Raw genomic sequence first — 23606 nt, forward strand, 5'->3', positions numbered from 1 at the left:
GTCTTGAGTTACTAGTTACTATAGTACAGGTTGAGTCACTGCAGTGTGTCTTGAGTTACTACTGTGTCGGATGAGGTAGTTCAGTATAGAGTGAGTTACTGCATTGTAAGGTCAGCTAAGATATGAAAATGTAATGTAATTTTGGAATCTATGTGATGATTTAAAAATTATGTTTTTTTTCTATTTTGAATATGCAATAGTACTACCTTTCCTGTAAAGAGTGCAGTGTGTTTGTTGTGTTTGTGTTTGTAGGACTGAAGGGGATTGTCTACTTGGATGAAAAAAAGTTGGAAAACTGGAAGATCTTCCCCCTTGACTTTAGCAAGTCTTATGTTGACAGGTGAGTACAGACTGTGTTTACCATGACAGGTGTGTCTAGTGACACCTCATTTATCTAGACAAATGAGTACTGTCAGACCTCAGTAACCTGAACAGATAAGTATATGCAAATCTCACAAACAGGGGCAAGTGTGTACAGTCATTTACCTGGACAGGTCAATACAGTTATTTACCTGGACAGGTGAAGACAGTCATATTCCAGGACATGTGAGCACAGTCATTTACCTGGACAGGTGAGTGCAGTCTGACTTCATGAACCTGGACAGTTGTTCCATACCTGAGTATATGGGAATAAATGAGCTCCTAGCAACTAGGATGTTTTGCAGTTATAAACCTGAGTTGAGAAACTTGTACCTCTTTTTTCTGTGAAATACTTTTGTGTGAATGTTATATATGAATTGTAGCCATGTACAAATGTATTAAGAAACTTAGTAAATAGAATGTTTCTCTTCTTCATGTTTTTTCCATGCATTCAGTTTATCCAACCTGTCTGTGTATAGGCTGTCAAGGTCGACTGAGTGGAAGACATTTGAGGTGCAGGTCAACACGCCTTGCATGTATAGGGCTGAGCTGAAAATCACTGATGAGCCAAAGGACACCTACATGTTACTGAAGGTATGACACCTATAGACTCCTTACACCCACTGCCTACTACATGTGTCAGGGAGGGGTTGCCAGGTCAATATGATACTTGCCTGATGAAGGCATGAAAGGTGTGGGGGATGGGAACACTAGGTCTGTATGACACCTGCCAGTTGAAGGTATGACAAGTGTTAGGATAGGATGGGAAAGGGGTCCCTGATCTATATGACACCTGATGAAGGTGTAACAGGTGGGTCTCATATAACGGTCGTCTCAGACCGTCTTTTCAAGATCAGGCCACATGGTTACACTATTTAATCAGAGATGTATATTTTAAGTCCCAGGGATGTGATTTGTAAATACCTGGAATATAACTAGATAACTTTGTCTTTCTATCACTGATCGTAAAATATCACATATTGGAAACATATATATATATTGGTGACTCTGGTTTTGAACCTGCAAACCTTTGCTCTCTAGTTTGGCGGTTTTATCCACTAGACTACAAAGGATGGCTGTGAAGAATGAGATTGTATGTCAGTATGAACCATGTGCTCCTCATAAGACGAGTGCTGAGGGGAGCTCACATGCAGTATGTGGAATGCACATGCTGTTCATGAAAATCGTCCAGGTTACAGCCCTGCGATGTCAACGCACTCACTATACCGTGTACCTCATGGAGATCTGTTATGAGGCACTGGGGCCTCGTGATATCAATTGTTATGTATTATTTCAAAAAAATATTTTTACACAAAAACGGTGGATAAGTTGGTGAAACCACTCCCACTTAGGTTTACAAGGGATTGTGAACCCTGAGAGATGTGACATCCCTCTTCACAGGGTGACAAAGTTATGACAGGTGTTAGGGAAGGAGGTACTTGATCTATATGACACCTGATGAAGGTACAACAGGTGCTAAGGAAGTGGGTACCTAGTCTATATGACAGCTGATGAAGGTATGACAGGTGTTAGGGAAGTGGGTACCTAGTCTATATGACACCTGATGGGGAAGGGAGCACCTGATCTATATGACACCTGATGAAGGTACGACAGGTGTTAAGGAAGTGGGTACCTGATCTATTTGACACCTGATTAAGGTATGACAGGTGTTAGGGAAGGGAGCACCTGATCTATATGACACCTGATGAAGGTACGACAGGTGTTAAGGAAGTGGGTACCTAGTCTATATGACAGCTGATGAAGGTATGACAGGTGTTAGGGAAGTGGGTACCTAGTCTATATGACACCTGATGAAGGTACGACAGGTGTTAGGGAAGGGAGCACCTGATCTATATGACACCTGATGAAGGTATGACAGGTGTTAGGGAAGTGGGTACTTAGTCTATATGGCACATGATGATGGTATGACAGGTGTTAGGGAAGTGGGTACTTAGTCTATATGACACCTGATGAAGGTATGACAGGTGTTAGGGAAGGGAGCACCTGATCTATATGACACCTGATGAAGGTACGACAGGTGTTAAGGAAGTGGGTACGTAGTCTATATGACACCTGATGAAGGTATGACAGGTGTTAGGGAAGTGGGTACTTAGTCTATATGACACCTGATGAAGGTACGACAGGTGTTAGGGAAGTGGGTACTTAGTCTATATGACACCTGATGAAGGTATGACAGGTGTTAAGGAAGTGGGTACGTAGTCTATATGACACCTGATGAAGGTACAACAGGTGTTAAGGAAGTGGGTACCTAGTCTATATGACAGCTGATGAAGGTACGACAGGTGTTAGGGAAGTGGGTACCTAGTCTATATGACACCTGATGAAGGTACGACAGGTGTTAGGGAAGTGGGTACTTAGTCTATATGACACCTGATGAAGGTATGACAGGTGTTAAGGAAGTGGGTACGTAGTCTATATGACACCTGATGAAGGTACAACAGGTGTTAAGGAAGTGGGTACCTAGTCTATATGACAGCTGATGAAGGTACGACAGGTGTTAGGGAAGTGGGTACGTAGTCTATATGGCACCTGATGAAGGTACGACAGGTGTTAGGGAAGTGGGTACTTAGTCTATATGGCACATGATGATGGTATGACAGGTGTTAAGGAAGTGGGTACTTAGTCTATATGGCACATGATGATGGTATGACAGGTGTTAAGGAAGTGGGTACTTAGTCTATATGGCACATGATGATGGTATGACAGGTGTTAAGGAAGTGGGTACTTAGTCTATATGGCACATGATGATGGTATGACAGGTGTTAAGGAAGTGGGTACTTAGTCTATATGGCACATGATGATGGTATGACAGGTGTTAAGGAAGTGGGTACTTAGTCTATATGACACCTGATGAAGGTACGACAGGTGTTAAGGAAGTGGGTATCTAGTCTATATGGCACATGATAATGATGACAAATCCTTAAATGCTGAATAATCACAATATGCTTTAGGCATGTGTTGTGTGTCTGCAGGATGTAAACTGTACAGTTTGAGTTGATACATGTTCCTCTCTTGAAGAAGCAAAACTTGGCTTATACTTAATACAGAAATATGAAATCTTTGTGTACAGGGCTGGAAGAAGGGTGTGGTGTTCATCAATGGCTTCAACCTCGGCCGGTACTGGAACATTGGACCCCAGAAGACTCTGTATGTGCCGGCACCCATACTAAAGACTGGAACAAACCAGGTAGGGTTGGATCAGCCTGGTTGTAGAGAAGCATTCACATGTATCGGAAAAGTGTTCAAACAAAAACCTTCATAACTTCTTTGAGTGGCATTTCGAGTGAGTGAGTGTTCGAGTGTGTGTGTGAGTGAGTGAGTGAGTTCGAGGGTGAGTTTAGTTTTACGTCACACTCAGCAATGTTCCAGTGTTATGACGGCAGTCTGTAAATGATTTAGTCTGGACCAGACAATTCAGTAATCAGCAACAGGAGCATCGATCTATGCATTTGGGATACAGTGACATGTCAACCAATTCATTGAGCATGTCCTAATTTAGTATATGACTATGCCGTAAAACGTTAACACACATTCATGATTCAAAACTGATCTTTACTGTTTGTCTATACAAATATGGAAAATCTATTTTAGTGGTTATTTAGGCTGTGAAATTAAAGATGAATCACTGATCAAAATATGAAGAAATGCAGTTCATCTTGAAACTGTGTCATCAAGTTTTGAATTATTCTACATATTGTTCTTGCCAGGTCATGATCTTCGAGCTACACAAGCCAGCACCTGAGATCACCTTCCAGAGTACACCGGACCTCGGTTGAGGAGATTACAACATTGCCATCAGTCCTACCACCTAAAGGTTCTTCCATCTTAGTCAAAATGTGACAGGACAAGCAACAAGATTTGAGAGGTGACAACAACCTTGGACTTGGAGAAGCAACAAGATTTGAGGACTAGCTACAGGCTTCACCTTGGGATTTGAGGTCTAGCTACTAGCTTGGATTTGGCCAAGCCAAAAGATTTTAGGTCTAGTTACTAGCTTGAACTTGGCCAAGTTATAGGATTTGAAGGCTGGCAACAACCTTGAACTTAGTCAATCAATGGGATTTGAGGGATAGCTACTATCTTTGACTTGGCCAAGCAGTAGGATTTGAGGACTAGCTGCTATCTTTGACTTGGCCAAGCTACAAGGTTTGAAGGCTATTTACAAACTTTGACTTAATCAAGCTCCACGGTCAACAACCTGTGACCTTATTGTGGGATTCTGACTTAACCTTGACCCCTATCTCAGTAGTGACAGGAGTTGTCTGTGACTCGCTCCATAATATTATCCCTGACTCTTAACTCTGTTGTCAGTTCCTCTAGGTGTGGGGGTAAAGTCTTTGGTACTGGAAGGGTGAAGGTCCCCCCAAACTACATCAGCCTCTCTGTGATAATCTCCTTGGGACACTGTAATGCAAGGGACCAATTTCAGTTCACCTGCTTCGTGGATGACAATGCTTGTTTCTTACATAAAACATATGTAATTAATTGCAATCTGAGCAACAACAATCATCATTACTGCACCAGCATCATGAGCAGGATGTTTGTCATTTACTCTGATACTATTCTAAGGAGGGTGGTGAGTGGTTAAAGCATGGGTTTGATTCCCTACATGAGTACAATGTGTGAAGCCCATTTCTTGTGTCACCTACTGTGATATGACCTGATATTCTATAATTACAGTATTTATTCAAAGTCCTTGTTTTAGGAACAATTATTATGCTTCTAGGAACAAAATTATGCAACCTGTTATAATCTGTGATAATATATACATTACATGATAAACTGTCACTTGTATGAAACACAACTGGAGGTATAAACTGTTGCTTATGTTAAACACATTCGGTAGGGATGAACAATTGCTTGTGTTAAACACAACTGATAGTTATGAAGAGTTGCTTTTGTTAAGGAAAATATGTGGATAGAAACACTGTGTATAGCACAGACGTTTGCTATTAGTCAAAACAAAGACATGTGAAATAAAAAATATGCCGGGGCAGTAACAATATAAGTTGTTCACTGGTCACGAGAGGGGCATGGGTTGATGTACCGTTGATGAATGTTTATGTTTCCTGTGCCCAAAGGGCGAGGGGAACATAAACAAACATCAAGGGTACAGCAACCCACTGGCCCTGAGGCACCAGTGAACAATGTATTTATCTTACCTAACACCTCAATGTTAATTTTTGACCTGTTTGAAGCATGGGAATCGGATTGTACAGTTCAGCCAACCTGTGTGAATCAAATGGTTTGAATCTGGCGTTTTGCTCTTTTTCCTGCAGGTATTATCTAAGTAAAATATCTTAGTGTAATTCCCCTTCTTAATAATCACAAGGACTACATTTGAACGTTTTGTCAAAATGTATTTGCTGGAATGTGAGGCAAATGTTTGCATATTAAAGCAAATTTACAGTTATATCCCTTCTTTGATTAGCATTCGGAAAATATCGGTAATTTACGTGCATCATGCATGATTCAGTGTTGCTTGAGATATAGAAGTACTACCATGAAATACCAAATGAGTTACCATTAGCACATTGCAATGTACCTCAATTGTAACAGGGTACATTGAAAATAATAGAAGAGCTCTTAGCCAATCAGAAAACAACATTATGTGTGAGGTAAGATAATGATTTGTTAATTCCAAAATATAATCTTGAAATATTTGGGTGTGAAAAAAACATCAAAAAGCAAGCTTGTGCTTAATCATGATCTTTTTTTGTAAAGAATAGACTGAATGTGATATCAGACTGGATTCCTGTTACCAGTCTGGGTTGATCAGCATTATGAACAAATTGCTTGTCTTTAGTGTCTGTTAGTGAACACAATCTACTACATGTGGCATTTCATCTTCCTGAGTCAAGGGAGAAATCTGACTACAAAAGAGTCCAGGGAGATAACTGACTACAAAATTCAAGTTTCTACCCTTGCCTACTGGGGTTGGAAACTGGCGCAATGTTTTGCTTGCCTTATGAGTCTGTTCATAGTCCAATCAGTATAACATCCATGGCAGTAAACACTGCAACTGCCTTGCTGATGTGGGTAGAGGGCATGATAAACAAAAAGAGGTTTGTCAGTGGCTGAGCGTCAACAAATATTTCAAAATCTTTTCCTAAGTTGTATCCTTGCTTAAGTGATTTAAATAGCTTTGCAAGTTCCGACTCCAATTTGAAAGTAAATCTTCACTATGGATCAGCTCATCTTGAATGATATTACGATTTTGTTTGAAGTAAATAAAACAATTTGATAGCTGTAACTTGACGGGCCATCTGGAGGAACATGTCGTAACTTGTAATAGCCCCTGGTGACGATGCAATCAGATCAGGAAATTCCATACAAGTTTGTCAAGGCTGGAACCTAGAATGTTATTGTCAGCTTACATCTCTACCTCAGGAAGATCTTACAATTCATTGAAACTTAATGATCAGTTTTATGGAAAATAGTTCAGAAGACAAGCAGTAAATTGGTACAAGTTATTTCAGCAAAATGTCTTATCAGTTATTAGTTTTAGGAGAACAGCTTAGTTAGTTTTTGGCCAAAATGGTTCAAATGTCAATTAAAATGTTGAACTGAGAGGATGTATGGCAGAATGGAGAGAGCACGTATCATTTAGGGGTATTCAGGGGTGGTGTTAAACGTAACTGTTTACCTAATACAATGCAGCTACGTTCAAGAGGTTGGGGTGGTTGATGTCTATAGGGTTTGATGTTTATATTCATATGAGCTGTTATACAACAAGTGTATCATTTTGTCATTTGAAAAAAAAAATCACTTCAAATCTTTTATTTATATGCCTTTTTCTGTTGGGTTTTGCTGTTTGTTTCAGCCAGTCATGCAAATATATCCTTTCAGCTCTAAACCTACCTCAGTAGTCAGAGATGGCACAATAATTCATTGTACAGAACTATGTCCCTTAGAAGTACAGCATTTGTCATTTGGAGCAATGTTATAAAATGCCCCCTTTCGCTACGCACTTTTCACTGAGCTTTCCCTAAGTTGATGTGCACCTGACAATGAGATCCTGAGGAAGCAAAGAATAATGAATGCCACAGTTGTATAATATAGACTTGTATTATAATCAAGAATATGTTGACAGTGTTACTTGTAAACACACAGTTGCCATCCTCGTTTATCAGGGTGATAAATGCTCTCACCGTAGTGACATTCAAGGCAGTGTGAGTCTGTCCCTCGCATGGCAAATTGAGAGTCTGTGACTCAGCCCTTTACATCTGTGGTCTCTAAACAAGCATCTGTGCCCTGTTCAACAAAGTGATCATAGCACTAAGATCATTGTAACTCCAATACCTTAACGCAGTCTTACGACTGTCTAGCTCTACAATTGGTTTGTGCAATGTGACCTTGAATATTAACTTTGGAGTGTATCTACATTCACAATTTCGTCCAGCTTAGATTAAGTTAAGTAAACTATGTTACTAACAAACTGACAGACATATCAAACAGAGTTTTTGTTTATTCACTAGCTGTACATTTTAGTCAAAAATGTTGCGGACTATGGTTAAATCAAACCCAAATAAGCAGTCCTTTTGAGTTCCCTACAACTGTTTACAGTCGTATTAGAAAGTTGTTTCAAGTTTCCTTAGTACTTTAACAGGGTAGGCATTATGCTTGTAGCTAGTGTGGATGTGCTTCAGTTGACATGAACAAATTGAGTAACGGTGATACTGCTTGACGTTCTAGTTACGGAGGGGTGAAGGGGTGGAGGCGTAGCTTTGTGGTTAAAGCATTTGTTCATCACTCTGAAGACCCGGGTTTGATTCCACACATGCGTCCAACGTATGAGGTCCATTCCTGGTGTCCCCCACCATGACATTGCTGCAATATTGCTTGAAAGTGTACATACTCAAGCACTCAGAACTGGGTACACTGGAGTTGTGATCATAGCACAACAGAACAGACACTGGATATCGAGGAAACAATGTGTTCTGCCCTACACGTTTCTAGGTAGTCTGCACATCTCAACTCATTTTGAACGAATGCTATTCAATAATGTATGTTAATCCAAGAACATGTATTTATTGTACCATTGTGTTGATAAGTATGTGTGAAATCTTGTGATGTAATATTTTCCCAAATGAGAATGGAAATGATATATTCATATATACAAGGATGTATGTATAGATCATTTATATCGTTATGTTATATGTATCATATATATACCGTTGTTTAATGGAAGTAATATATATATATATGTATCTCACATGTGTACGAGGAATGGCTGAGAAGTTCTGAGATAATTTGATCAATATTGATGAAGTTGGTTGCTAATGATTTTTCAACATTCTTGCCCATAAAATCCCACTGATTTTGTTGCGATGATGCAGCGATGATGTAGCGATGATGTAGTATGTTCCAACTGGTTTAGTAGGCTGCACAGTTTGAAGTATCTCATTATCATTTGCATAATGATTTCTGCATGTTTCTTCTGCTTATCAAGGGGTCAGATAGGTTTGGAACTAAATTTTGCAGTCATTTTCCTTTCATCCACCCTTCAGTCATATATTGTTTCATGTACAAAATATTACAACGATATGCAGTGTCATTTTTGAGTAGCAGTACTGGCTTCGCCATGCACGAGATCAACGCTGTTAAATTGTACTTCATAATATGGCCAGATGCTGTATGTATCTTTAGCATCTAGGGCTATGTTGTGTTATGGATCATACAGATACTGAGTATTGATACATATCACAGAAGTCTTCGAGCAAAAAGTTTATTTCAACATAATTTACATCACTGATGACACATTCATACCTTGATTATTTGCAAAAGCAGCTACCTGAACATAATCTAGAAGCACTCAGTGAATAACAGTGTGCCAGCAGCTTTGTTTATTTATCAGCCAAAGAACTCTTAAAAGTACCATATCATAACACACTTCCCTAGAAAATAAAAATGTACTTTTCACAGGAATACTAACAGCCCTTAGGGAAGTAACCATATAGTTTCCCCTAAAAATTAATTAATTGCTTATTTAGTTTCTGATATTAAATTTAAAAGATCATATGAATTAATGCAACGGTGCATTAAATCGACTCCCTCTTCTAACTGAAAAATATTTCAAGCAAACTCCAAGGTGTCATGTCCTTTGAAGTGCTCTTTATGAATATGCTACTCACAGGTTGTCACTGAAACCAGTTCAGCAAACACCAACAACATCACATGCAACAGTTCTTCAATGTACGGAGCAATAGTCTACATTCCATATATGGCAAGTGTTCTCTGTTTGGAAGCTGTTCGTCTCAAAGTTTCAATTATCAGTTTCAGGTGAGTTATATGGGATAATAAGTCTTTCATTGCATCAATAGGAGGCAGAAGTGAGTGCATATGTCCCAGTGTATACAATACAATACAAGCCAAAAGTTTGTTGACAATGTGTGACATTATGCCTTTGAATAATTGATATACAGTTATAAAGGGGATTGTCAAAGGTATTCTCTATGACACAATTTTCTTATCAATTATCGTTCATAATTATTCCCTCGACAATACATCTGATGGTCAATCTTATGAGCCAGCCTTATATATATCCTGGTATGATGTACGTAGTATGTATATATGTCCAGGGCTTGAAGACTACACTTGACAATGGAGAAATGTTTTTGTATGTTTGACACTTGTATATACTGACTAGCGGAAATAAAAAGGGCAAAAAACATTAACAATGTATTGGTTACATCTGTATTTTCACATATTTCTTAAATAACATGTAAATGATGTATATGTTCATGTATGCTTATTAAGTGCTAGTATCTAATGAATGTCATGAATGAAGCATGACTCAGTGGGAGGTAAGTGAAGTGGGCTGCAGTGATTTTCTTGCCACTAATTTTGCTATGCTTTGTACCATTATAGAAATTATTTTCTGATGTCATCTTGGATTGTTGGAACACTTTCATTTAATTGTTACATATTTTGTTAATTATTTGGGGAATGTGAGTATTTGCAGTTTATCTATTTACACATGCTGATTTTTTTACTGCTTACCAATAAAATGATATCTCTCACTAAAACTTGGTTGCATTCATGATTCAGTGGTTTTAACATTTTCAGTCAATTTGTTTTTCTTTCACATATGAAAAAAGAGACAGTGAGTAAGGTTTGACCGATGCATTGTCGTCAGCATGGCAGTGAGATACAGGGAAAGCAGGTCCAAAAACATTTATTATGCAGTAAAACATTTGGAATGGAAATGGTGGTGACAAGTAATTAAGGTGCATTGATGACGTAACAATGAAATTCTTTCTGGATCACTCACTGACACATCAATTCCATCCTCAGTCACTCATCTTGTGTAGGAGATACACTTACTCTGGTTGAATTTAATATTGATTTCAAATAATTCAATCTTCAAAATAATGTGATAATAATGTCCACTCATAATGCAAAGACACATGGGCACAATGTGTGAGGCCCATTTCAGTGTCACGAATGTTGCTTGAATAATGGGCTTGTGAGGCCCATTTCAGTTTCACTAATGTTGCTTGAATAATGCTAAATGCAGCATACTCACTCACTCACTCACACTCACTCACACTCACTCACTCACTCACTCACTCACTCACTCACCAAAGTCCTTCACTCTCCAAAGTCCTATAAGTAAATTGAGTACATAGTACCAGTATCCGGTCACATGACAACACCTTAACAGCTGATTCCTGCATCATGCAATAATACAAACCATTAAGCAAATTTTATGAAATAATTTATTGACATATTAGCAGAAAAATAAGAAAACAATTGTATCAAACAAAAGTATATCCGATAAATATACTATCACAGACCATGCTTCATCACGCTCAGCTTTGGAATAAAGACAAATTTATTGGGTCTTCACATGCACATAAAACAACGAAAAATGTTTTCTGTGCAGAACAGTTACAATAAATATCAAGATCAACGATTACATAACAAGATGTCATCAACTGTGCCTAATAAGCTGGAACTGACTCTCAACTAATTCATTTTCAGTAAATATAGTCAGTTCAAAAAGAGTGAGTGAGTTTAGTTATATGCCGCACTCAGCAATATTCCAGCTATATGGCGGCGGTCTGTAAATAATCGAGTCTGAACCAGACAATCCAGTGATCAACAACATGAGCATCGATCTCCACATTTGGGAACCGATGACATGTGTCAACCAAGTCAGCAAGCCTGACCACCCGATCCCGTTAGTCGCCTCTTACGACAATCATAGCTGCCTTTTATGGCAAGCATCGGTTGCTGAAGGCCTTTTCTACCCCAGGACCTTCACGGGTCCAGTTTGAAAAGAAACAACACTGTAATACAGTGGTTAAGAGACTGATGTTTGTTCCTGAAGAAATTCAGAGAAAACAATGTGAGCTCTTCAGGGAACACACAAATGATTTTTATTCATAACCTTGACATGTTCTGTGGTAACTTCAATAAGACCTTATATTCTGCCATAAGATAATGCCCCTTGAAAGTCCTGAGAAAAGACATGTCAGTATGGAGTATGGCTCACTGTGCAACCACCAGGTTATCATCAGGACACATAACAAGAATTACTACCTGAGAATTCAACATTCATCACTTCACCTTAATTTACGTTCTGTTTTGTGTAATTTCAAATATTCATACGTTTCTTTTGGAAATGAATTTATAATACCAGTACTATATTGTCGCATGAGCTTCTAGCCAGCTATACTTTTGGTATGTGGTATGTAATTTCAATTCAAACCTTGCCTGGGCAGTCCAGTTGTCACAAACAAAGATTCAGGTTTGAATTGCCACATTCGCTAAATGTGTGAAGCCCCTTTTTCGGTGTCCCCTGCGGTGATATCACTAAAAGCAGCGTAAAACTAAACTCACTAATTCACTCTCAAATATTTTGTGGTTAACAGGTTCAGTTGATAGCAATGATAGTGAGATGTCAACAGATGATATTGATGAATGCAACTAGATTCATTTCCTGTTTGTCAGATATAAAATATTTCTAAAATTGTCCATCAAACCTATTCAGCTGACTACTGTTAAATGACACCATGTCTCACCATTCACAACTAACAACAGTAAGATCACATGCAGATCTTGAAGACTGTAAGAGGGTCGGGTGAGCAGTTCTCATAATTTCAGTCACTGTGTCATGATAGCCGATTATTAACAAAATAACACAAAGATCACAATCCAGTCAAGTATCATCTTTGTTGGAACTACCTCAGAATATCACAGTGTTGTTGCATAAATTTTCTGAAAACAATGATATAAAAATACTTGGAATCACTTATTGGAAAACATTGTGGTTGTCTGTATCCGTGGCAACCGTTCATTGGTCCTGATCTTGTCCAGAGGGGTCTGATCCACCAGGCTTCTGCTTCTTCAAATAGCCACGACTGAAAAACACAAACAACACAGTGTTTCACACTACACAGAAATGTGTCACATGCAAACAAATGTACAGAATAGGTGACAGGCTGCTGGGGGCAATTTTAGCCCAGATAACCCACAAGGTCCCAAATTAGTTGCCTCTTTCAACTTTGGGTCACATTCTAATCTATGCATGATCCCTAGCAAAATACACCTTTAACACCTCATGTGATAATATTACTGTTATAATATTACACAGTGCAAAATCAGACTGATACAGGAAGAGAGCATGAGCCTTGTTTTACAAAGCTATGATAGCGCTGGGACTGTTGTAAGGCTATGTTACAGTATAGGAGGTCAGAGAGTCATATCACTACAACAGCTTTGTGAAACAGGGCCCAGAACGGATGCAGATCTACGCGTTTACCACTTAGTTCAACTGGAAGCAGAATCATAAATAAGGGACAGAACCCTTGAGAGACATTTAGTAGGACTCTTATTTAGTTGTGTCAATGTTGTGGAAGACAGGACTCCCACTCCCATCCAATCTGAAGTTTGATGTAGGACGCACACTCACAGTAATGCGTTGGTCTGCTGCAGCTCCATTATCTTGGCCTCCGTCGACTCCATCCAAGCTTTGTACTTCTCCCCCCAGGACTGCTGCAGCTGAAACAAGTGGTGTATAAGTTTTGTAACATCCCATGTACATCTTCCTCACAACTTAGTGAGGATGTAAGGGTACAGTGCTTTTAATGTGATACTGTCAAGAAGTTGTTACTCTCAAAAATCTTACTAAGAGTCCGTTGGACTTGCAAATACTTAGACCAGATAAATGCCAACCTTCACCTTCAGTTTCTACTCTGTATATCACCAGCCCCTCAGTTAGAATTGAACATAAACAAACCCTACCTCCTTATTCACCCAGGTATATCTCTACATCTAACTCCACCCAGGTAAAGCTCTACCTCCACCCTCACCAGGTAAATCACTACCACCACCCTCTCCCAGGTAGATCACTACCTCCATCCTCACCCAAGTAAATCTCTACCTCCATCCTCACCCAGGTAAATCTCTACCTCCATCCTCACTCAGGTAAATCACTACCTCCATCCTCATACAGGTAAATTACTACCTCCACCCTCATCCACGTAAATCCCTACCCCCATCTTCATCCAGGTTAATACCTATCCCCATCATCATCCAGGTAAATTCCTACCTGCAACTTGAGCTTCTCCTCCCTGTCACACCAGCCTGCTTCCTTGACACTAAGCTCCATGGCCAGGGTGTTTACTCTCTCCCTCAGCTCCTGGTTCTCCACCCTCAGGGCAGCGTTTTCTCCTTCAGCCTCACTCAGTTCCACCCTCAGTCGGGCCAGCTCAGCCTCATGGTCACACTTGGATTCCTAAAATTTGAGGTCAGTCCTGTGAGGGTAGAAATGCTGTTTTCAAGGATTCATCTTGACCGTCTTAGAAGTTGGTCCCATGTCCACAGCAAACATTTTTTAAAATTTCCAAATCAGAACGAAAACTTCCCATCTTCATATCTATGTACAGCTTATTATTGAAAGCTAATAATGCTGAGCTGTATGAGGGTGATAATACCAAAAATAAAGAGTGACATCCCAGGTAGGAAAAAAACAAAACCAAAGCGCATCATTCATAACTTCAGACTACGGTTCCTTATGCATGAGTACTTATGTATATTAATTGGAAGTGATTCTGTGGGATGTGACTGGCCAACCCAGCAGTATTTCCAACCCACTAAAAGAATACCCATTGTCACCCAGGTAAATACCTATCTCCATCATCATCCAGGTAAATAACTACGCCATCATTGTCCAGGTAAGTACTTATCCCTATCGTAACTGAATTACCTACCCCAGTTGTCATCAGAATCAATCTACGCAACTGGGATATACAATGATATGTGTCGCCCAAGCCAGTGAGCCAGACCACCTGATCCCATTAGTAGCTTTTTAGGGCAAACATAGGTTACTGAAGACCAGTTTTCAAAAAAGTCTTTGCCAACAAACCTGTGCGTGTTGTGTCTTCACAATTTCCAGTTCTTTAGCAAACTGCTTCCTCAGCTCATCTATCTCTTTGGCTGAATCAACAGTGCCCTCTTTCTTCGTCTCAGACTTGCCTTCTCTAATACATTAGAACACATGAACATTTCAGCAATATCATGACAGAAGTAGGCCTGACACATTAGTCACTGGCATGACCACCATTGGGCCACCGACCTGCCCTGAGTTCCAAGATCTTAATCTAAACCAGACTCTCTTTTCGAAGTGTATGAAGTCTAACATAATGCATAGCTGTAGATGTCATCTCCTGCAACCCATGCTTGTCATAAGGGGTGACTAAAATGATTGCATGGTCAGACTCTCTGACTAGGTAAACACATGTCATTGTATCCCAATTGCGTAGATTGATGCTTATGCTGTTTAATCACTGGAGAGTCTGGTCCTGACTCAAATATTTAGTGACCGCTGCCACAGAAATCAAATATTGCTGAGAGCAGAGTTAAACATCAAAAAAACCCCCACTTTTCTGAAAGGTTACCATTCTCTTCCCACAGAGGTTGCTTGTCATATCTTCCTACGAACCTCTGTTCTAATATGGCCATATTTCGCGGTTCTCAAAAATTACCCTAGCGGTAGAAAATGGCAGATTTATCTCCCCTTTTTTCTGTCCAATCAGAACACGTGTTACATCAACCTAGATTCAACTTGACAAATGCAAGCAATGTGGAGAAACAAACATGACATGACTGAGTTCTGTCTAGAAGAAACATTTGAGTATCGCGCGCGGGAAGAGGTTCTAGTTTTCACAATGCATCTGGAAATTACCGAGAACTTGTGAACACTCTTTTTTGAAACAAGGTTGCTGAGTGCACTACTAAATCTGATTGCCTCCAATCATGAGTCTTGAACACTCGCACCATGAAAGGGTCGTATTAGAACAGAGGTTACGTAGGAAGATATGACAAGTAACCACTGTGGGAAGAGAATGAAAGTTTACAAGAAAAGACGTAAAGATCAATTTAACAGATAAACAGACAACATGCAAAATATGACTTTAACCTTAGATTCCAGTAAGTTTAAAAAAAAAATATTCATAAAATGGATTAAATGTTGTAGCATTGCTGGATACATACTACTCATACCTTCTGCCAAAGGGAACTCCAACATGGATGACTTCTCGTTCCCTCTTATGTATAGTGGTGTTCTTGGCCCTCCGAAGGTCATCAAGTCTCTTCTTGAGGCGGGCAACTTCGTCTTCCAACTGTAGAGTAACACAAACACAGTAGTTATATCCCTTACTGACTGCAAATATAGCATCGACTGAAAAACAGCCTGACCTGGGTTTTGGTTTTGTTATTAGTTGTTGCCTAGGGACTATCAGCGGGAACTGACAGAGGTTTGAAGAAGACTGATTAACACCACTGTCATTGCAAGGTATTTTCATTTGGCTGCATAAGAAAATGAAATGTGTCATGGGCACACATTTTTCAAAAGTGATGAGGACGGTAGGACATTTTTTAAACATTTTTGATAGAAAGGAAAAACAAAAGATGGAGGAGGAACACATTTTTAGAAATACAGCTTGTGAAGTTTAGCCCGTGTAAATGAGTTGTAGATTCAGTGATACTTGTTCTTACAGACACTCATTCTTACAGTGGACAAATGGATGACTGGGACATGGTCACCTGGGCAAGTCAAAAAACATATTTTTTGAATGGCAATAAAAAATGTAATGCACACAAACAAAAGTGATGCGTCGAAGAAACATTTCACTCTTTTTATTCAACCTTCTGCATTCGAGTGATGAAAAATCACACAAATTTGCTTCAACTGGTACTGAAAGATGAATACAGAGACAGTTATAGCAGCAAACTGGAGTATGAAAAACAAGCACACATTGTTTCTACCCATCACAACCCTGAGAGAGACTACCATCTATTCAAAAATAAACCTGCCCAGGACCCAATACTTAATAACATCAACTGTGAAAGCAAATTTTGTTTCATTCATGTCAAAGCCAGACAATTTTGTTTCTTGTTTTACAGATTTGAGTCCTCAGAAAACCTAAAGGTAGACGGGAAAAAAACAAATCACTAGTTAAAGTAATATTCCTTCTAAATACTAAAAGTATTTTACTTCTGGTAATTTTTGAAGTGTATATGGTGCAAAATACAATATCAAAAAAATTCATTTAAGTTTATATTTTGGCCAATAGAAGGATTTTATTTTCTGACCTGGGAAAATTCACTTATATTAGTTTTCTTATTCGTGAAATATTACGGCCTACTGATCTGTAAAACAAGAAATAAAATTGGTCTGGCCAAAAAAGATCATAAACTCCCAATCACTCACTCATTGTGCACCTGAAGACCCTGTATTTTTTAATGTATTTTGGGCGAACTCAATCAGTGTCACTGCCAATTAGCGGTGCTCACTTTGAAATCAGTGTATGGTGAACCCGGGAGTCCCAGTTACCAGTAATTAATGGTTTGAATAACCAACTGAGCAAACTCAATCAGTGTCAGTTAGAGGTGCTCACTTTGAAAACTGACCTATAAGTTAGACGTCAGTGGTGGTACAACACTTGCCTCATGCTGTCATGGCGGGTTGCAAAAGGAAAGCCATTGGTCTTGATACCAAACTGAAAATAATCCAGGTAGTTGATTCAGGTCTTAAATCCAAGAGAGACATAGCCTTTGAGTTTGATGTTCCAAAGTCAACACTCAGTACGATAATAAAGAATCGTGATTCCATCATCAATGCGACCATGTCCACTGACTTCAGTCCAGTACGAAAAGAAGATGCGTGCAGCCAGCCATCATGATGTTGAAGACGCACTATTCAAGTGGTTCCAAGCTGTCAGAAGTGAGAACATTCCGTTGAGTGGCCCCCTGCTCCAGGCAAAAGCGGAAGAACTTGGTGCAAAGTTAGGTCATTCAGATTTCTCCTGTAACACAGCTTGGATTAACAGATTTAAGCAGCATCGAGGTATCGTTGCTAAATCATCACATGGTGAAAGTTCATCCGTCAACCCTGACCTCGTCAGTGATTGGTTAACTTCCCAGCTGCCTGGTTACCTCAAAAAGTATGGACCATGTGACATTTTCAATGCTGATGAAACGTGACTTTTCTTTAAGTTAACGCCACAAAGAACCCTCCACTTAAAATCAGAGAAAAGCAGTGGTGGCAAGAAGTCTAAAGAACGGATAACTTTGTTAGTAGCAACCAATATGACAGGAACAGAAAAGCTGAAATTGCTAGTGATTGGCAAATCTGAACACAACATCGTGAAGGCAGCATCCAATCAGAACGACGGAACCTCACGAGCTGATTCGGAGTGTGATGATGATGAAACAAACAGTGATGAACCAGACCAGGCCCCTCCTTCGTTTGCCGATGCCAATATGGCGCTTCAAACATTGAAGAACTTTCTGGTTGCTCAAAATACAACTGACATGTCTTCATTTGATTCACTAGCTGATTTGAGTGAATGAGTGAGTTTAGTTTTACGCCGCACTCAGCAATATTCCAGCTATATGGCGGCGGTCTGTAAATAATCAAGTCTGGACCAGACAATCCAGTGATCAACAACATGAGCATTGATCTGCGTAATTGGGAACCGATGACATGTGTCAACCAAGTCAGCGAGCCTGAGCACCCAATCCCGTTAGTCGTCTCTTACGACAAGCTGAGTCGCCTTTTATGGCAAGCATGGGTTGCTGAAGGCCTATAATTCTACCCCGGGACCTTCACGGGTCATGAACGAGGCTGTTGCACGCATGCAGTCGGCCAAGCGTGGACAAAGCAAGATAACTGACTTTGCAGTGAAACGTATGTAACTGTCGTATGAATGAATGAATGCATGAATAAACTGAGTACATCGTAGCTGAATACACTGTAGTGTGTTTTTATTGTTCGAAGGATTTTCGTGAATATCGAACTACGGATATAATGAACTAATTTCAGTGGTCCCTTGGAGTTCGTTATAAAGGTATTTCACTGTACTACTTACAACATTATTGTCACTTCTACAACAACCGTGCTTTAGAGGAAGAAATCGTTATGCTAAACTTAAAGGTTGCGTCATACAAATTCCTTTTGGTCATCAGTCATTTGCTACAAGTAATAAGTCGTTTTGATTTTTTTTAACCCGAAAGAAAATCTAAATAGCAATTTTGATCTTGCAAGCGAGGTGGGGGTCGAACCCTGCAATTTAACATACACTACAGGCTTCATACTCGCTGCAGGGTCTGGTGGAAATCTGTGCAAGGTGACACCATCATCTGACCTGTGGCAGCAATTGTCAGCAATGCAATGATTCAGCATGTCTTTGCTGACTTGACAAATCAGCACAATGATGAGCTTCTTACACATTTTCTATACAACTAACTGAAAATCCTTCTTCACATGATATCAATGTGGTTTGCTGCAGTGCCATGGTGACAGTTACGTAACCTGTCTGAGGTTTTGATGGCGGGTGAGAGTGAAACAGATGACTTTTTGGCAACTTTCAATTGCTTGGTATTAATTAACCACAAGTTTTTTAAGAATGAATTTGGTGTTCCATTTAAGACTAAACACAGGTCTTTCAAATGTAATGGTTAAAAGAGTTAAAAAAACAAAAGTTTATTTGTTCTTTAATGGAAAAAAACAACTCTGACTCAGTTTCTTGTCTTCAATGAAAATCTACTTAACAGCCTTTAAAAGAGAATCACAATGTTTCTCACCTCTTTTACTTTCCCCTTCAGAAAAGCTTCACTGGATCGCTGCTCAACTTCTGTTGTACTTGTGCGACGATTTGAGGCCATATTTGGACTTTCCTTCATTCCTTGTAAGGCCAAATTTGATTCAATGCAAAGAGACAAATGTATCTGACTTTATGCAGTAACTGAATTTCAGGGTATGATCTCTTTCTGAACACGAATAAAATCAAATTATTTACCAGTTTCCAATGTTAAATATGTGTTCAAATGTGATGAACTTAATACCCTTTTCCCTTCAATCCTTTACAATGTTAAGCAGGGTTGTAGAGACCATTATGAAAAAAGCAGGGTTTTGCACATGATTTTTCTAAGAAAGTTGGGCAAGTGAAATCCTTGATACTAGCTATATAAAAAAACCCTTTCAACCTATCAGACTTGCTCTGCACCTGTTATGACAAAATAAACTACAAACATTTATTTGTGAAAGGAACGGCCTTAGCCTAAATGTGTGTACTATGTTTAATGTTAATAGCACTGATACCTTTTGAGAAACCAAAATTATTTTTCCCGTTTTTCCCATCTCACAACTTTGACATTTGACCTTTTAGCTGCATGTTCCAAAGACAACTCCTTTGAACCATTTGGAATAATTTTCTTTCATCACTGCTCATAATGCAGTTATCAAAAATTACTGATAGCTGTGGTTGAATTTCACTTAAACTACAGCTGCCATGTTTCATGGGGCCGCTAATAATTTAGGATTTTAATCAAGCACCTAACAATGTCTGCACTGGCCCACATACCTTAAGATGAGAAATATGGGTGTGCATGTTGGCTTATTTCTTTACTTATTGAAATGCACCATAATCACATTTTCATATTCTGTCAGTTATTTACAGGGTCCTCTCATACTGCTGAATAGTGCTGACTATGTAGCTATATTATAACATGAACAAATCCACATGCGACAAACTTACACGGGAGAGGTGATAGAGTAGTCTTGTAACCCTGTGAGTGAGTGAGTGAGTGAGTGAGTGAGTGAGTTTAGTTTTACGCCGCACTCAGCAATATTCCAACTATAGGGCGGCGGGCTGTAAATTATCGAGTCTGGACCAGATAATCCTGTGACCAACAACATGAGCATCGATCTGCGCAATTGGGAACCGATGACATTTGTCAACCAAGTCAGCAAGCCTTTCCAACCGATCCCTCTGACGACAAGCAATTTGTCCGAAATTAATAGTCCCTCTAAATGTGATGCAAACCTCAGCAAAAATGCATCCTGGATGCTCTGAATGCAACACCTGTAATGGCACCACAAAATGAAAAGGTTAGATCAAAGAAAATAAGCCTGCTTATGATTTCTTTCCAAAGGTATGGGATTCCAGTCCCAGGTTACCACTAGCATCTTGGTGGTTATACTGGTGAAGCCGAAGTCCTGGGTTACATTTCCACATCAACACAATCCCTGAAGCCATTTTCTGGCACCCCGTCAGATATTGCTTAAAGAAACAGCACAAACCCATACTCATTCACACGCTTACAAGTGACAAACAAGAGTCATCAGAAGATGACATATCCCCCCGGCACCCACATATTTGAAAGGCAAATCTGACAGTTATTTATTGTGTTTTTAGACCATGTCTGAATTGTTTCCATGGAATTCATGAAAAATATAAATGCCATATATCTGTAATCCGAAAAAGTCACCATTTCAAGATCTGTCTCATATATCTGTCATGATCTTTTGAAAGATATGAAATGGTTTTCGAGTTGTGCTCCAGAAACGAAGTCCGAAACGCGTTCATGGAACCGAGAAAATAATAAATCACAAAAACCTGTAAGCAACAAAATGCACCACTTTAGGTTCCGATTGATATATCTACCAAGTTTTGCAGAAAAATATTGAAAGTTTTTTGAGTTCTGCTTGGGAAACGAAGCCCACCCCACCATTAGACTAGCAGCAAAATGTTCCATGGAAAAACAAAAACAAGAATTGATAAATCGTTTCCATGGAAGTCATGAAAAATATAAATGCCATTGTCTCATATATCTGTCAAGATGTGTTGACAGATATCAAATGGTTTTCGAGTTGTGCTCTGGAAACGAAGCCCATCCCTCCATTTGGGGACTAAGTCAGAATTGTTTCAATGGAAACCGTGAAAAATAAAAATGTCAAAACATTGTAAATAGAAAAAGGCACCACTTTGTGATCTGCCTCAAATATCTGCCAAGTTCTGCTGTAAGATATTAAATAGTTTTCTAGTTGTGCTTTGGGAACGAAGCTCATCCCTCCATTTTGAGACTAAGTCAGAAATGTTTCCATGGAAACTGAGAAAATAATAAATCACAAAAACCTGTGAAGAGCAAAAGGCACCACTTTGGAATCTGCCACACATATCTACCAAGTGTTACTTTAGGGTCTCCCCTGCATATCTATCAAGTTTTACAGAAAAATATTTAGAAGTTTTTGGGTTGTGCTCCAGAAACGAAGCCCATCCCTCCAATTTGAGACTAAGTCCAAATCGCTTCTATGGAAACATAGAAAATTATAAATCACAAAACCCTGTAAATAGCAAAAGGCATCACATTGGGGTCTCCCACACACATATTTACCAAGTTTTGCTGACAGATATTGGGAAGTTTTTGAGTAGTGCTCTGGAAACAAAACACACCTCTCACTTTTGAGACAGAGTCAGAAACCTTTCCATGGAAGCCGAGAAAATAAGAAATCACAAAAACTCATATAGAGCAAAAGGCACCACTTTAGATTCGGATGATATATCTACCAATTTTCCCTCCATGTTGACATCAAGTCCGAAACATTTCCATTCAAAAACCGAGAAAGTATCACTAAAACTTGTAAATAGCAAAAGGCAGCACCATGGGTTCAGACTGATATATCTACCAGGTTTTGCAGAAAAATATTTAACGGATTTTAAGTTATGCTCCGGTAATGAAACACACCTCCCGCTTTTGAGAATATGTCCAAAACGGTTCCATGGAAACCGAGAAAATAATAAATCACACAAACCTGCACACAGCAAAAGGCACCACTTTAGGTTCATCTCACAGTTACTCATTGTTTTTTTCGATTAAGTTTGAATTGTTTCAGTGGAATGCATGAAAATTATAAATGCCATATATCTGTAATCAGCAAAGTCACAATTTCAAGATCTGTCTCATATATCTGCCAAGATCTGTTGAAAGATATCAAATGGTTTTTGAGTTGTGCTCTGGGAACGAAGCCCATCCCTCCATTTGGAGAGTAAGTCCGAAATGTTTCCATGGAAACCAAGAAAATAATAAATCACAAAAACCTTTAAAATACAAAAGGCACCACTTTGGGGTCTGCCACACATATCTGCCAAGTTCTACTGACAGATATTAACAAGTTTTTGAGTTCTGCTTTGGAAATGAAACACACCTCTCACTTTTAAGACTAGGTCCAAAATGTTTCCATGGAAACTGAGAAAATAATAAATCACAAGATCCTGTACATAGCAAAAGGCACCAGTATAGGTTCTGACTGATACATCTACCACGTTTTGCAGAAACATATTGAAGGGGCGTTGTGTTTATGGGCTGCGTTTGTTTACATTTGAGATGCAATTCCTTCAAATTTGCCGTAATTGCTAATTATTTTGAAGGGGGGTGGCTGGGTGGGTTGATAATGACACTGACATTCTGTGGGGCATTTAAATAATCTGAAAAAAAACTGATAGAAACTTTTAGATTGTACTGGGAATTTATTCTTAGGCTTACCAGTGCAGACATCAATCTCCGGCCAAATACAGTGAATATATGCACTGAATAGGATTCCCTGATTTCTGGCAATAACATATTTTACTAGTAGTTCTTTCCTAGGTAGGGGGCCATTTTCACCATCTTGTTATCGAAATCTGAGCCGTGAACGATTCAGCTTACGTAAAACCTGGGCTTTGCTTGACACTGGATAAACACAATGAAGGTTGAAAAATAACAGTATGACCTCTAACACACCTAATACATACTATACAAGCAGCTAACTTTAAAGAGGAAGGCGAAGCATTCAAGCTCCCATTACCAGGACGTTTGTATCAGCTGTGATCGCGGCAGCAAGTGTTTACGATGTCAAACTCAAAGGTCAAGGCCAGATATCGATCGTTATTTTT

At 39.2% G+C, this 23606-nt stretch overlaps 2 protein-coding genes across 5 annotated transcripts in view; one reads left to right on the top strand and one right to left on the bottom strand.

Annotated features, from left to right (window-relative positions):
- LOC137287600 (beta-galactosidase-1-like protein 2) overlaps nt 1-10409 on the top strand; it is an 80778-nt gene extending 70369 nt beyond the window's left edge. The window contains exons 15-18 of the mRNA XM_067819977.1: nt 253-340; nt 840-954; nt 3452-3568; nt 4089-10409. Of these exons, the coding sequence (XP_067676078.1) occupies nt 253-340; nt 840-954; nt 3452-3568; nt 4089-4157 (389 nt within the window). The 3' untranslated portion in view covers nt 4158-10409. The remainder of the gene's footprint in view (nt 1-252; nt 341-839; nt 955-3451; nt 3569-4088) is intronic.
- A 675-nt stretch (nt 10410-11084) lies between these two features.
- Nucleotides 11085-23583, bottom strand: LOC137288010 (keratin, type I cytoskeletal 18-like). 4 transcript variants are annotated; one of them, XM_067820372.1, is made up of 7 exons: nt 23519-23583; nt 19477-19577; nt 15892-16010; nt 14756-14870; nt 13940-14125; nt 13301-13389; nt 11085-12749 (listed from the first exon to the last, which is right to left on the bottom strand). In XM_067820372.1, exons 2-7 carry the CDS (start codon nt 19573-19575, stop codon nt 12683-12685), a joined length of 675 nt encoding a protein of 224 aa, XP_067676473.1. In that variant the 5' UTR covers nt 19576-19577; nt 23519-23583; the 3' UTR covers nt 11085-12682. The 4 variants fall into 4 exon arrangements, with proteins under 4 accessions (XP_067676473.1, XP_067676487.1, XP_067676481.1 ...); XM_067820386.1 differs by having other exon boundaries at nt 23466-23573; XM_067820380.1 differs by having other exon boundaries at nt 23455-23567.
- Between the last annotated feature and the right edge of the window lie 23 nt (nt 23584-23606).

Source organism: Haliotis asinina, chromosome 1 (genome assembly GCF_037392515.1).
Source record: "Haliotis asinina isolate JCU_RB_2024 chromosome 1, JCU_Hal_asi_v2, whole genome shotgun sequence".
Classification (NCBI taxonomy): Eukaryota; Metazoa; Mollusca; class Gastropoda; order Lepetellida; family Haliotidae; genus Haliotis; species Haliotis asinina.

What these genes read in the sequence shown, in the direction of transcription:
- LOC137288010 (XM_067820372.1), bottom strand. Translation starts at nt 19,575, where the DNA reads ATGAAGGAAAGTCCAAATATGGCCTCAAATCGTCGCACAAGTACAACA. An exon ending in TGAAGACACAACACGCACAG is followed by an intron (nt 14,126 to 14,755) that starts GTTTGTTGGCAA and finishes CTCAAATTTTAG; the next exon opens with GAATCCAAGTGTGACCATGA. An exon ending in CAGCAGACCAACGCATTACT is followed by an intron (nt 12,750 to 13,300) that starts GTGAGTGTGCGT and finishes TGTGTTTTTCAG; the next exon opens with TCGTGGCTATTTGAAGAAGC.